The sequence below is a fragment of the Felis catus genome, chromosome D1 (assembly GCF_018350175.1).
Source record: "Felis catus isolate Fca126 chromosome D1, F.catus_Fca126_mat1.0, whole genome shotgun sequence".
NCBI lineage: Eukaryota > Metazoa > Chordata > Mammalia > Carnivora > Felidae > Felis > Felis catus.
The window spans coordinates 102,449,531-102,464,099 of NC_058377.1; the positions used below are offsets into that span (position 1 = coordinate 102,449,531).

Genomic DNA, 14,569 nt, shown 5'->3' on the forward strand with positions numbered 1-14,569 from the left:
TTGTGAGTTCAAAGCCCCACTTCGGGCTCTCTGCTGTCAGCACAGAGCCTCAGATCTCTGTCACCTTCTCCCTCTGCCCCTCCCCGCCTCTCAAAAATAAACATTAAAAAATATCACGCTATAAAAAAAACCACATAGTCAGATTTCTGGATAGAGATTAGATTCTTCACTTCATGATTCATCAGGGGAAAAGGAAAGGTTTCGCGCATGAATCTAGACATGAAGTACCTATTAGCAGTCTGGCTGACTTCAAATACTCAATAAACAAATCACTCAAGTGTAAATATGATGCTCTCCAAGTGCCCTGCCCCCCCTCCATACTCCTCACATCCCCTCTGCCCCTCTGCCTGGGCCCTAGGGGGATGCGAGGCGGCTCCTGGGCTCATTTCCTGCCAGCTGGCCTGAAGGCGACCCGTGTCTGTGAGACCACGGAGCCCTGGAGAGCTGGCCTGTAATTGCACAAACGTGAACTCGTCTGCCTCTGGGGCAGAGAAAGAGGAGGAAAAGCACACTGTGGCCAGGTGAACGTGGGAATGGGTCCATGCCACACACACACACACACACACACACACACACACGCACGCACACACACACACAGGGTAATGACTAGCTACTTAAGAAGGAAAACATGGAACAAATGAGAGGAGGCTCCAGCCGCACCCCCCCCCCCGCCCCAGCCCCCCACAGCTTCCATGAAATGTCCGCCCGTCACACAGAGAGGATCCGGCAATGAGAGGGGTCAGAACCAGTTAGGAGGGCCGGTCGACTCCATACTTGAGGGTGAACTCCCTGGCCTCCCTGTGGAACAGCTCCGGATCTTGCTTCAGTAGGTCTGCGAGCTCCAACCGGACCGGCTGCCCCAGGTCTGGTCTGTTCACCAGCACGTTGAGGGCCTCCAAGACTGGGGAGAGAAGCCAGGCCAGGACATCAGGACGGAGAGAAAAATCCTGGGAAGGAGGCGATGGCAGCCCCTCCCAGATCCCCTGGCACCTCCACGCTCAGTCCGTGGGGGACCCCAAGGAGGTCGAGTTCTTAGGATGATGATATTACAACCAAGTTAAAAGCCCCTCATTCCTCACTGACGGTGCCCAAAGCCCTGTCTGGCTATGTCAGTGCTTTTCAAACCATGTTCCATGGCCTCATAGAAACGTCTCATCGTGGGGGTCAATGAGATAAATGGGGTTTCTGTTTCCAACAAGAGCTGCCCTGTTTTTCTGTTTGATATTAAGATTCCAAATAGCCCTAAGTCGGGCTCCACGCTGACAGTATGTCGCCCGCTTGGGATTCTCTCTCTCCCTCTCTCTCTGCTTGCTCTCTTTCTCTCTCAAAATAAATGAAATAAAAAAAAATTTTTTTTAAAGGATTCCAAATAAATCAACTTTTATTTGGGAAAAGGGGTTCTGAGGCTCCAGACCATAAAGTGCTATTGCCCCGTGGCTCCTAACCTTTCACACATGGCTCTGGGAACCAGGAGAAGGCGGTGGGCCATCTCTCGAGGCACATGCACGTGTGAATACACGCCAACATGCAGTTCTAAGTTAAGAGTGCTGCACAGACCCCCTGAAGCTCACCCAAGGACCACTCCTCCTCCCCATCCCCCACCCCCCGCCCCCCGGGACCTTGTTTCTAAGGCTAAGAACTCCTGAGCTGGTCCAGGGGCACCTGAGTGGCTCAGTTGGTTAACCATCCAACTTCGGCTCTGGTTGTGATCTCACGGTTCGTGGGTTCGAGCCCCACGTCGGGCTCTGTGCTGACAGCTCAGAGCCTGGAGCCTGCTTCAGATTCTGTGTCTCCCTCTCTCTCTGCCCCTCCCGCACTCAAGTTCTGTTTCTGTCTCTCAAAAATGAATAAATGTTAAAAAAAATTTTAAATAAACACTAAAAAAACAAAAAAAAAAGAATTCCTGAGTTGGTTCACGCACCGATGACGCTCACGGACTCTATAGAAATGCACTGTCCAATATGGTAGCCACTAGCCACATGCAGATCTCTAAATTGAAAGGAATTAAAATGAACTGCAATCAGGAATTCAGGTCAGTTGCAGGACCACACTCTAGGTGCTCCATCGCCACCTGTCGCAGAGGCTAGGGAAGTGGACAGGGCAGCCATGGATCATTTCCATCACTATAGAAAGTTCTGCGGGGTAGTGCTGGTCTAGAGTCAGCCAAGCCCGGCTGTGAGTCCCAGCTCTGCCACCTGACAGCGGGACGACCACAGGCCAGTGCTTCACTTACCACAGGCCTCACTGTGCTCATCTATGCAATGGGCAATGCGAGCACTCCGTATGGGGCTGCTGGGGGACTGGATGAAGGTGGTGTGTGAAGCTCCTAGCACAGGGCAGAAAGCGTTTAATCCACACGTACTGCCATTACTGAGCCAATCCCCTCCACTGTCATTTAGGGCTCTGAGCCTGCGAAGGAGCAGACCTCGGCAAGGTCCGCAGACAGAGCAACAGAGCCCGTCCCTCCCAGACCCGTGGCCACGCTGCTCTGTCCCACCTGCCCAGGTAGAAAGCCGAGGCAGGACCAGGTCAGCAGGCCCAGGATCTCAGGACGCATCCCTTCTATCTGAAGACAGGCTCAGCTGAGACCCGCCATTTTTATCTCCCCTCTTTGGGGCGTTTTCTGATTCAAAATCAGTCCCATCACCTCTCCTCCAGGATCAGACCCTCCCGTTAGGCGAGGCCCAGGCCCACCTTGGCAGGTCTTGGTGTAAGGACTCCAGTTCTCCTTGCTGATGATGGGCAGGCAAACCTCTCCATTGTGCCCCACGTTGGGGTGGTAGATCCTGGTGGTGAATGTCACCGTAGGGGGCTTGAACGGATAGTCCTCAGGGAAGTTGATGCGCAGGTGGAAAGCCTTGAGGTTGTAGGGTGGCTTCTCCTGCGCAAGAGAAGGGGTGAAGCTCTGTTCCAGCACACGTCTGCTCTGAAAAGCCTGTTTTCCTCCCGGGGCCTTGGTCTGGCGGCCCCTCTCCCGGCCTCGCCCCTGGACTCCGAGGAGTCCTCTGTGGCACGCCCAGGTGGGACCATGAACGGACATGGGTGGCTCCTGTACTCACTGGGCAACTGAGCCGTGGAATAGTGGAGTCACAAAAGAACACTGGCCTGGGAGTCACAAAAGTCCCACCCTGGCTCTTTCTGTGCAACAACTGTGGGCCAGCCACCTCCCACCTTTGGGCCTCAGCTTCCTCATTCGAAAACGGGGTCACATCTGACTAGGACTATCTCAGCTCTTTTTTTTTCACTGGATAATTAATTTCTGTCCATTTCTGTTGAAAAAGAATCGACAAACACGATGGTGTAAGTGGATGGTAAAATGACTACCACCATGGGCTCAGTGAACGTCCGTCTTCTCACACAGATACAATTAAAAAGAAAAGATGGGGCACCCGGGTGGCTCAGTCGGTTAAGCATCCAACTCTTGGTTTCGCCTCAGGTCATGACTGCATGGTTCATGAGTTTGAGCCCCGCATCCTGCTCTGTGCTGACAGTGCAGAGCCTGCTTGGGATTCTCTCTCTCTCTCTCTCTCTCTCTCCCTCTCTCCCTCTCTCCCTCTCTCTCTGCCCTTCCCCTGCTCTCTAAACAAACAAACAGGGGCGCCTGGGTGGCTCGGTCGGTTAAGCGTCCGACTTCGGCTCAGGTCATGATCTCACGGTCCATGAGTTCGAGCCCCGCGTCGGGCTCTGTGCTGACAGCTCGGAACCTGGAGCCTGTTTCGGATTCTGTGTCTCCCTCTCTCTCTGCCCCTCCCCTGTTCATGCTCTGCCTCTCTCTGTCTCAAAAAATAATAAACGTTAAAAAAAAATAAACAAATAAATAAATAAACTTTTAAAAATTCCATCTATAGATGAGTTCATAGAGAATTTGTCTTTCTCTGCCTGACTCATTTCACTTAGCATAATGCCTTCAAGGTCCGTCCATGATGCCACAAATGGCCATCTCGGCTTCAACATCTTCATGTTGCAAAAGAAGAATGCAATAGAAGAATGAAGCATGGGAGAAATCATTACTGGGGGGGGGCGGAATGGAGAAAATGAGGGGATCATAAGAAGTCAGGGGCCTGGGAATGTAAAATGGTGCAGCCACTGTGGAAAAACGTATGGCAATTCCTCAAAAACCTAAACATAGAGGGGGCGCCTGGGTGGCTCAGTCGGTTAAGCATCCGACTTCGGCTCAGGTCATGATCTCATGGTTCGTGGGTTCGAGCCCCGAGTCGGGCTCTGTTGACAGCTCAGAGCCTGCAGCCTGCTTCAGATCCTGTGTCTCCCTCTCTCTCTGTCCCTCCCCTCCTCATGCTCTTTCTCTCTCAAATGGATTAAAAAACTTAAAAAAAAATCCAAACACAGAATTGGCATGGGATGCATGCTAACAACCCAAATACTCACTGACGGATGAATGCAGAAACAAAAAGTGGCATACATGTACAATGGAATATTATTCACCCTTAAAAAGGAATGAAATTCTGACGTGTGCCCCAACATGGATGAACTTTGAAGACATTATGCTAAGTGAAACAAGCTAGAGAAAAAAGAACAAATACTGTATGACTCCACTTACGGGAGGTACCCAGAATAGTCAGATTCACAGCCATAAAATAGAAAATGAGATGCCAGGTGATGGGGCGGGGCAGGGGGAGAGGGAATGGGGAGTCAGTGTTTCATGGGTACAGAGTTTCGGAAGGGGAAGATGAAAACGTTCCGGAGGTGGGTGATGGGGACAGTTGCACAACAATGCAATGGGGTTAGTGCCCCTGAAATGTAAACATAAAAAGGGTAAATATTTTTATTGTGTACTTTACCATGATAAAAAAATTTTACAGAAAGAAAGAACTCGGGGGCTGGAGTGACTGGGGGTTAGGGGTAGCCAGGGGCCAGTAGAAGACCCTCCAGACTTCGAGCAACCTGAAAAACTTCCCTGGGTGCCTATTCGGTGCCACCTTGTGTTAAGAGCTTGACAAACATTAGTCCATGCAGCAGAGGGCAGGGGTTCCATGGACTTTGGAGCCACGGTATGAATATTGGCTCTGCCACTCTAGCTGTGTGACCTTAGGCAAGTAACTTAACCTCTGTGCTTCCCTATGACAATAATAGGCTTCTTCATACAGCTTATGTGAGAACTAAATGAGTTAATTTATGTTAAGGGCTTAGAACAGCACATGGAAAGCACTACCTGTGTGTCAGTAGGTAATACAGTAGGTATTATGAAAACTCACCACTATTAGCATCTACATTTTCAGATGAGGGAGCTCAAGTTCAATGTCTTGTAACTTGCCCAGGGCCCCAGTGGAGTGCTGGAGGGGACCCCAGAATTGCCAACTCTATGTCTCCACATGTGAGCACTAGTCTACACCCCTAGAAGGGGGGAGCCCCAGAACTCGGGTGACCCCAGCACAGAGTCCAGGGGCTTCCGGCTGCTTCCAAAGCTCCAGATCCTTTCAGAGCCTTCGTTACTGAGAAGACAGGACAAGGACATATGGATGTAAGCCCACAGTCAAAGTCTTAAGAGAACTCCTCTTAGTTAGCAGAGGGCAAAGGGGAGCCATAGGGGTCTTGGGTGTGTCTGAGATAAGAGATGGGGCAACTGTATAGGGCAGGTAAGGAAAATGGCTCAGCTTTTCATTCTTGATGATAAGAGACCAAGGCCTGTGCAGTGGAGACAGAGCCGAGCATGAGGCCTCAGAAAAGGACAGGAGAATGTCCATGTGTCCTGTCTGCAGGGTTGCATGCTGGGCTTCCTGGGTCTTAACAGAGGAGCCTTGGACTTGAAGGCCCTGGGAGCCCACCCCAGCTCTGCCTCAAGCCCACCATGTGGCTTTGAGCTCCTCCAGGAATCGGGATCCTCATCTGTAAAATGAAGAAGCTGGGCCACCCCGAGGGCTTTCATACTATACCTTAGGGTCAGCTGAGAAAGTCTGATTTCCTTCTAAGCTTTCGGTTTATTTTTCATTATTTTTTTTTAAGTTTACTTTATTTGAGAGAGAGAGAGAGAGCAAAAGTCAGAAAGAGAGGAGAGAGAGAGAGAATCCCAAGCAGGCTCCCCACTGTCAGTGCAGACCCCCATGTGAGGCTCGATCTCACCAACTGTGGGATCATGACCCAAGCCGAGATCAAGAGTCAGGTGCTTAGCCAACTGAGCCACCCAGGTGCCCCTGAGTTTGGGACTTAAAAAAAGCACTCGGCTATTCTTCCAGCTCTGCCACCTCTTTTTTTTTTTTTTTTTTTTTTTTTTTACAAAAAAAATTCATTGCTAAGTGCTTAGAGAAGAGTTGGTGTTTTATAGGTGTTGGCCAACTGTCTCACTGGAAGGGGGCTTCTTTGCTGAAGCTGTGGAGAATTGAACTTTAGTCCCAACAAAACTGCCATTGGATAAAAGTATTATGAAAGCTCACCACTATCAGCATCTACTATTTATTATATTATATTATATTATATTATATTATATTATATTATATTATATTATATTATATTATATTATATTATTATACTATACTATACTATATTATATTATAATTATATTATATTATATTTTATATATTATATTAATACTATTATATTATACTACTATTATTATGTCATTTTGGCAGCACTGATAATTGGAAGCTAATCATATTTTGTTCTGCGTCAATATCCTAAGAGCCCTAGAATTTTTTTTTCCAACCTCAAAAGTGATCCTATTTTAGCCATTAGTAAATCGTAGGAAAGTCAGTATCCTGCCACCTTATTCTGTGTGACCTTCTGTGTGACAAGTTACTCAACCGCCTCAGCCTCCATTTCCCCAACCCTAAAAAGATGTCAGTCTTCCTCATGGAATGGTTGAGAGGGCTCAGTATGACTGCTCAGGCAATGCCCTGGAAACAGGGCTCGGTCCACAGTGGGTAATGAATGGCAACTCTTACTATTAGCTTTCAAAAGCTCATCCCGCTGTCAGCTTCCGTGATAAGAGGTGACAGGTGGGGCCACCTTGGTGAGCATGTATACGGAGACTGAGCTTTTAAGGGACAATCTGTCAGCTCATCCCACAGACCTGTCTGGGTTCTCCTTCCCCTGCCCTCCAACCATTCCTCCTTTACGGCTTCATCAGGCACCTCTGGGCCCCCTTAGCTGGCTGTTCTGCATCAGCCTTTGGTCCCCCAATCCCAAGTGTTGAGAGTGACGGAAATGTCTTTTGTTATGTTAATGAGGTAGCTTTGGAAGCACCTAAGGAGGGGGGCTATAGTCGGGGGAACCAACCAGGGGGTTAGAGGGTTGGAGGGGAGAAGGGCTAGAGTTCAGTCACCAAAGGCCAAAGATTTAATCAATCATGCTTACGTAATAAAGCCTCTGTGAAAACCCAGAAGGGCAGGGTTCAGAGAGCTTCTGGGCTGGTGAACGCGTGTTGGCTTGGGGAGATGGCGTGTCCAGAGAGGGCTTGGAAGCCCCGCGCCCTTCCCCCATCTTGCACTGGCAATCTAGCAAGTAAAATGCTTCTGAGTTCTGTGAGCCGCCCTAGCAAATTAAGTGAACCTGAAGAAGGGGTCATGGGAGCCTCTGATTTATAACCATTCAGTCAGAAGCAACCGGGACTTGGGACTGACATCTGAGGGGAGGAGGGGGAGGGTGTGTAAAAGGGACAGTCATGTGGAACCCAGCCTTTAATCTGTGGGATCCAATGCTATCTCCAGGGTAGATGGAGTCAGAAGTGAGTTAAATAGTAGGACACAGGACATCCAGGGGTGCCTGGGTGGCTCAGCTGGTTAAGCGTCCGACTCTTGATTTCAGCTCAGGTCATGATCTCATGGTTGGTGGGTTCAAGCTCCAAGTTGGGCTCTGTGCTTGCAGTGCGGGACTTGCTTGGGATTCTCTCTCTCCTTCTCTCTCTGCTCCTCCCCTGTTTGCACTCTCTGCCTCTCTCTAAATAAATAAGCATTAAAACATGTTTTTGGGAGGGCACCTGGGTGGCTCAGTTGGTGAAGCGTCCAACTTCGGCTCAGGTCATGATCTCGTGGTTCACAGGTTCCAGCCCCGTATCGGGCTCCGTGCTTCTGTCTCCCCCGTCTCTCTCTGCCCCTCCCCTGCTCATACTCTGTCTCTCTCTCTCTCTCAAAAATAAATAAAACATTTAAAAAATTCTAAAAATATTGTTTTTAATAGTAGGACACCCAGCTGGCGTCCTAAGAATTGCTTGGAGGTGGGGCAGAGACACCCCTCCACACACTGGAATTGTGCTCAGACCAGAAGACGCCCACCTTGGTCTTGCCGACTGTGATTTCACAGTATTCTCTGAAATGTGATGTCCCCCAGGTGTCCCTGTTGCCCACCTTCTGCCTTCTCACCCACTCCTCCACCTTTACTCTCATCCACCTCAGAGCTAGCCTCCCTAGGGTATCTAATCAGTCCCTGGAGCACCTTCTAGCACCTTCTTCCTCTGGCCCCTGAGGCCCAGAGCAGCTGTCCTCACTCCAAGCCAGGTAAACGGATTGCTTCAACCTAGCAGCCCACTGGACACGACCGAGGTTCGTATGTTGCCCCGAGTCAAGCCTTTCCCTATTTTTCAGGACTAAAGGCCGGTTGAAAGAGAAGAGGGCACAATCCAGGCCATTGCATTGTCAGTAAAAAGACCAAATCCTAAATAATCAAATGAATGGTTCTTTTTATCTTCCAAAGAGCTAATGACAAGTTTCACTGTTTTAATTTTTATGTCCATGTAATTAAAGGTGTATAATGACTCTCCCACAGAAAAGATCTTCAGTCTATTAATAATAAAAGAGAAATCCTGCACTCAGATTGGTCCACTAGAATATTATTTTCAGGGGGAGATTTTACTGAGAGAGATCTAATAAATGGAGACAAATCAGAACGGTAAAGATGAGTTATCTACGTCGCCCTATGTAACAACAGTTGTCCGGTCATTATATTATTATACACCTGGAACTAATACACCACTGTAGGTTAACTATGCTAGAATAAAAAAGAAATAGTTGTCTGAAATATGATCTTTAAATTTATTTTTGGGGGGACGCCTGGATGGCTCAGTTGGTTAAGCATCCAACTTTGGCTCAGGTCATGATCTCGTGGTTTGTGAGTTCGAGCCCCGCGTCGGGCTCCGTGCTGAAGCTCAGAGCCTGGAGGCTGCTTCGGATTCTGTGTCTCCATCTCTCTCTCTCCTCCCCCCGCCCACTCATGCTCTCTCTCCCTCTCTCAAAAATAAATACGCATTAAACAAAATTTTTTAAAAAGACTATCAATTTTAAAAAAACATTAATTTTTTTTAAATTTACTTATTTATTTGGAGGTAGAGAGTGTGCGTAGAGGAGGGGCAGAGAGAGAGGGAGAGATAGAGAAGCCCAAGCAGGCTCTGCACTGTCAGCAGAGAGTCCTGTGTGAGGCTCAAACCCACAAACCGTGAGATCATGCCCTGAGCCGCAAGAGTCAGACACTCAACCAACTGAGCCACCCAGGCACCCCAGGAATATGAGAAAACAAAATACATTTTGGGTTTGAAGGAGCAAATTCTACCAACTACGAACAGGAACTTTATCCCCAGCCTCCGGCAAAGGTCCAAGAGATCTTTTCTTTCTTCTTTTGATGCTGTTTGTCTGTTGTAGCTTCTTGGTGGGCTTGGTGACGGGTTGTCACCGGGTGGGCTTGTCCTACGGGTTTGAGGACAGGCTCTCCTACCAGATCCAAAAATCTTTTAACCTCTTCATCGGTCGCTCTGACCTCAGAAGCAATCAGTCCAGAGACCTCCTCTACCAACGACTGACCTCCAGTTACAAAAAGGACTCCACGACAGGGGAAGTTCTCACCCAGTCCTCAGCCTCCCTGCCCATGGCTTTGGCCTGTCACCCTAATCAAAGGCCATGATCCCCGGCGACACTCACAGGCAGGAGGAGGGCGTGCCACACCAGGACATCGGCATCATGGCTGAACAGGTTCCGTAGGTACCGGGGAAGCTTTGCCTGGAGACTCTCCAGCTCCTGCAGGGGATGCATCAGTGAGCAGCTTGCCGGTCTCCCCTACTTCAGCCCCCCACCTCCCTGTCCCAGCAGCGAGCTGTCCCAAGTTTCAAAAAGGACACCCTCAGGGGCAGAAGCTGGCGAAGTCAGAGCCCTCAACTACTGAGCTCTCAGAATGTGTCAGGCACAGCGCTATGTGCTTTAAGTGACTTATCCGACTTCAGGCTCACCAAGCTCTGGAGGTACTGGGTGGGAGGAAGGTGCAGATCGCTGCTTCCAGATGTTACCGCTTGGGAGTAAACTCTCTTCAGAGCCTTTCCTCCTGAAACCAAGATACCACCTGACCTCTGTCATCTTGCTGTCTTCCTGAAAGGGCCTAACTCTCTCCCTCCCTCCCTCCCTCCTCACAGCATGCATTGCGTGTCTGGCATGACGACAGGCCCTTACAGTGCTCAGAGTGGACAGCAAAGACAAAGTCCTCCAGACCAGGCCTGGGGAAGGAAGATGGTTCAGACAGACTGCAGCAGAGAAACACATCACGCAGAGAAACAAGGGGACAAGGAGTGACTCACCCCGTCCCCTAGAGAGGTAGCCCAGATACCCAGACATCAGCGGATTCTCCCTACAGCCCTTTACGGAGCATCCTCTAGCGACACTTGAGTAAGAAGGGCCCAGCCCTCGAGAACTTTGCTGGAGTGATGGCAGAAAGGTGAATGTGACTATGTGAATAACGGGTATGGACACATAATAGGGAAGAGGACAGGGGAGCGGGAAGGTTTCGCAGAGGGTGCCACTGTGCCAGGCCATGCAGGGAAGGGGACAGGCACCAAGGCAGAGGCCGGGTCAGAGCAAAGATACAGGGTGTTCCATGCAAGCTCAATAGTTATTGATGGAAAAGGGATCCACGGTCAAGTACATCGGAAAGCACAAAGCTAAACAGATTCCTTTACTGCAGGACTTCCCAGAGCCTTCAGTGTGCTATTGTGCATCACAAATCTCCAAGCTGTGCGCCCACAGCATGCAGAACTTCTCAAACACATCAACCAAGGAACCCGTCTCCTCTTCAGGGGTCAACAGACTTTTTTTTTTTCTTTGAAAACAAAACAATAACAATAACAGATAAGAAGACACTCAAGGGCAAGGTCATATGCCTCTGGAACAGCAAATGGGTATAAACCATTGGTTGTCAACTGGGGGCAGTTTGACCCCACACCCCCAGCGGACACTAGGCAATGCCTAGGCCTTTTTTTTTTTTTTTTTTAAAGTAGGCTTCACAGCCAGTGCAGAGCCCAATGCAGGGCTTGAACTCATGACTCTGAGCTCAAGACCTGAGCTGATGAGGCACCTGGGTGGCTCAGTCAGTTAAGCATCTGACTCTTGATTTTGCTTGGGGCCATGATCTGATGGTTCATGGGATGGAGCCCCCGGTCAGGCTGTGTTGGCATCGCGGAGCCTGCTTGGGATTCTCTCTCTCCCCCTCTCCTGCCCCTCGCCTGCTCATGCACATGTGCACTTGTGCTCTCTCTCTCTCTTAAAAATAAATTAAAAAAAAAAAAAAAAAAAAGACCTGAGCTGAGATCAAGAGTCGGAACGCTTAACCGACTGAGCCACCAGGCACCCCTAGAACATTTCTGGTTGTCACACATTGGGGGAGTGATGCCAGCATCTAGTGGGTTGAGGCCAGGGATGCCGACAAACATCTTACAAAGAATTAGCCAGCCCCAGATGTCAACAGTAACGAGGCTGGGAAACTGTGGTATAAACAAAGGTGGCTCAAAACCAGTTCACAGTTTGGGAGGGGCTTTTCATACTGTGGACCTCGTGAACTTTCTCTGAACCCCCAACACATAAACACAACCCTGGCCCCATCTCCTATCTCTTAGCTAGCCCATACTCTCTATTCATAACAAAAAACTGCTTCTTGCGCCTTCTGCACAGAGTCTCTGATCCCTCACTTATTATATTAAATTTTTTTTTAATGTTTACTTATTTTTGAGAGTGAGACAGAGTGCAAGCAGGGGAAGGGGCAGAGAGTGAGGGAGATACAGACTCTGAAGCAGGCTCCAGGCTCTGAGCTGTCAGCACAGAGCTTGACATAGGGCTCAAACTCACGATCCCTGAGATTACGACCTAAGCCAAAGTCAGGTGCTTAACCAACTGAGCCACCCAGGCGCTTCTGACCCCTCATTTATTTTTCACTCCATATTTGCTACCATGAGTCCTAGCTCCAGTATCATCTATGACTCTTTGGCAAGAATGAAGTTCTAGGTCAAACAGAGAAGCTGTGGAATGGACACTTTCCTGACTTTACTATAACTGAGATCATTTGGGACATTTCGTTTCTTTTTTTTTTTTTAATTTTTAAATGTTTATTTATTTTTGAGAGACAGAGAGAGACAGAGCATGAGTGGGGGAGGAGCAGAGAGAGAGGGAGACACAGAATCCAAAGCAGGCTCCAGGCTCTGAGCTGTCGGCAAAGACAGCTCAAACTCACGAACCACGAGATCGTGACCTGAGCCAAAGTTGGATGCTCGACCAACTGAGCCACCCAGGTGCCCCTTGGGACTTTTCTGTTATAAATGAGTTCTCCCAAAAGATTCTGCAAGCCTGAGGATGTGAAACCCAACCTAGGACACTCAGCTCTTTCTTAAGGCCTATTAGGAAATCACCTGACTCAGAGAAATAGAAAATAAAAGTAAAGAGGCCACTGGAAGGGTGTGCAGGTTGGAGCCCTACCAACCTGGACTCCTATCCCAGTCCCATCACTCCTTACTGGGTGACCCTGGACAATCGAGTTATTCTCTCTGAGCCTCCACTTCCTCATCTGTAAAATGGGGGTATACGGCTTCTCTCACAGGGTTGCTGTGAGAATCTGATGAGCTAACGTAAATGGCCAGGCACTTAGTGGTGCCAGTGTGATAAATACCGGCTCCTAGATCTTTCCCACTTGGCTAGAAAGACCCTTTGCCCCACTTTGTTGCCAACCTCTGGATTTCAGTTCTTCTGGATTGAGCCTGCTCTGTGTTCCAACCTGAGACTCTCTAACTCTCAAAGGCGGAGAGGAGAAGGCAGCCCTCTTCACCCCCTTAACCCTGCTCCCACTCTGCATACTGGAAGGGCACTTCCAAGAGAGTCAAAGTCTGGGGCATGTCAGGCCCATTTCACCTGACCTCTCTTTCTTCCCCACCTGTGCCCACCTCCCGGCTACACCCCTTCAAACACCCTGGGTTTTCCCATATCCTGGGGAATTTGACGCTTCCCATCCTTCCAGACCTCATTTCAAATTGTTTCCCTAACTGGAAAGAAAGCTCAAAGGGAGGGGGGATTTTTGCTCATCTCTGCTTCCCTACTTCCTAGAACAGGAGCCAGCACATAACAGGCATTCGACAACATTTGTAGAAGGAATGAGTGCGCACCACCTACTCCGGGACACCTGCCAGCTGCGCCTTGGCATCTTTCCCCCCCGAGAATACCCAGGGAACTTTGTTCCCGATTCCTACTCAACACCCCATACTGGTCGGGACTCTAGAAACACAGGTACCCAATTAAGGGCGGGGCATGAGCTACACCAAGGCAAAGACCTTGTTCTGGTTATCTCTGTCCCTAAACCCCTCCACTCCAGCAGAGCGCCTGGCTCCTGGAACCTTTCCAGCACCTCAGTGACAAGCAAGCAACTATTATCACAAGTTTCTTGTAGGAGAAAAGAAACCGAAACCAATTCGGGAGGAGCCATCCGCATCCCCAGCGCAGCCCAGGGCGCCAGGGACAGCTCCGCTCCATACGCCCCCGCTTCCTCAGACTCCATCTCCTGCCCCTCTGCCCCTCTCGAAGACTTGCTCCTCCTCCGGGCCAAGCGGCGGTAATAGGGACAAATAACCGCGCTCGGAAAGCCGGGGGAGGGATGCAAGGAGCAGGTCACGGGAGGCGAGAGGAGCCGTGAGAGAGGGGTCGCCCGACCTCCTTACCTTAGCCACCCGCTTGCTGGCAGACATCTCGGGACCGAGCGTGGGGGCTTCCGGGCGCGGGGGCTTCCGAGAGCAGCAACAGGACCTCGGCCGGCTAGCGGACTCGGAGCGCACCGCCCCAGCCACGCCCCTAGCGCCACGCCCCCAGCCACGCCCCCGCGGCGCAGAGGACTCGGGTTCCCGCCTGCCCGCGCGGAGGGCTGGGCTCCCGGGACCCGCGCGCGCGCGCGCGCGCGCGCGCGGCCGGGGGCGCGGTGGGCCCGGGAGCGCGCGGCGTTGCTTGTCCCTCGCGCCCGCTGGGGGGCGCCGTGTACCGGGCGGCGAGCCCCCGGGGGCGCGGCGCCGGTGCGTCCATCCGGGTTCTAGATGTAGCTCAGCCGCCGGAGGTCGCCCGTGGCCCGGCATCCCCACCGGCGCTTCCATGCCGCCGCCGGGACACCCTTTCCGTGAGTCAGCACGGACTGCTTGAGGTGCCAGCGCAGCCCGGTCGCGGGTCGCCCGAGGCCTCCGCCGTCAGACCGCCGCCCTGAGCCGCTGGAGCGCCTTCCCGGGGCCTTCTGGACGAGCTACTTCCCCGCCCTGGGCCCAGTGTCCGTCTCTAAAAATGGGTGGGGGGTGGCGCGGACGACATCCCCTCCAGGGGCCCCCTTCCCTGGCAGCTCGGGTCCT

The 14,569-nt window shown here is 50.8% G+C and overlaps 1 protein-coding gene across 3 annotated transcripts; it reads right to left on the minus strand.

Moving 5' to 3' along the window:
- Positions 1-143: 143 nt before the first annotated feature.
- UBE2L6 (ubiquitin conjugating enzyme E2 L6) lies at positions 144-14,323 on the minus strand. Of its 3 annotated transcripts, XM_003993366.6 has the most exons (4): positions 13,901-14,058; positions 9,861-9,956; positions 2,695-2,881; positions 144-901 (listed from the first exon to the last, which is right to left on the minus strand). In XM_003993366.6, exons 1-4 carry the CDS (start codon positions 13,925-13,927, stop codon positions 750-752), a joined length of 462 nt encoding a protein of 153 aa, XP_003993415.1. In that variant the 5' UTR covers positions 13,928-14,058; the 3' UTR covers positions 144-749. The 3 variants fall into 3 exon arrangements, with proteins under 3 accessions (XP_003993415.1, XP_006937402.1, XP_044895250.1); XM_006937340.5 differs by lacking the exon at positions 9,861-9,956 and having other exon boundaries at positions 13,901-14,053; XM_045039315.1 differs by lacking the exons at positions 144-901; positions 2,695-2,881; positions 9,861-9,956 and adding an exon at positions 10,851-11,024 and having other exon boundaries at positions 13,901-14,323.
- Between the last annotated feature and the right edge of the window lie 246 nt (positions 14,324-14,569).

Excerpts from the sequence above, each read along its gene's own strand:
- UBE2L6 (XM_045039315.1), bottom strand. The coding sequence starts at position 14,323 with ATGGAAGCGCCGGTGGGGATGCCGGGCCACGGGCGACCTCCGGCGGCT. Across the intron at positions 11,025-13,900 it reads CCAGCAAGCGGGTGGCTAAG|AAAAAAAAAAGTCTGTTGAC; the intron begins GTAAGGAGGTCG and ends TGTTTTCAAAGA.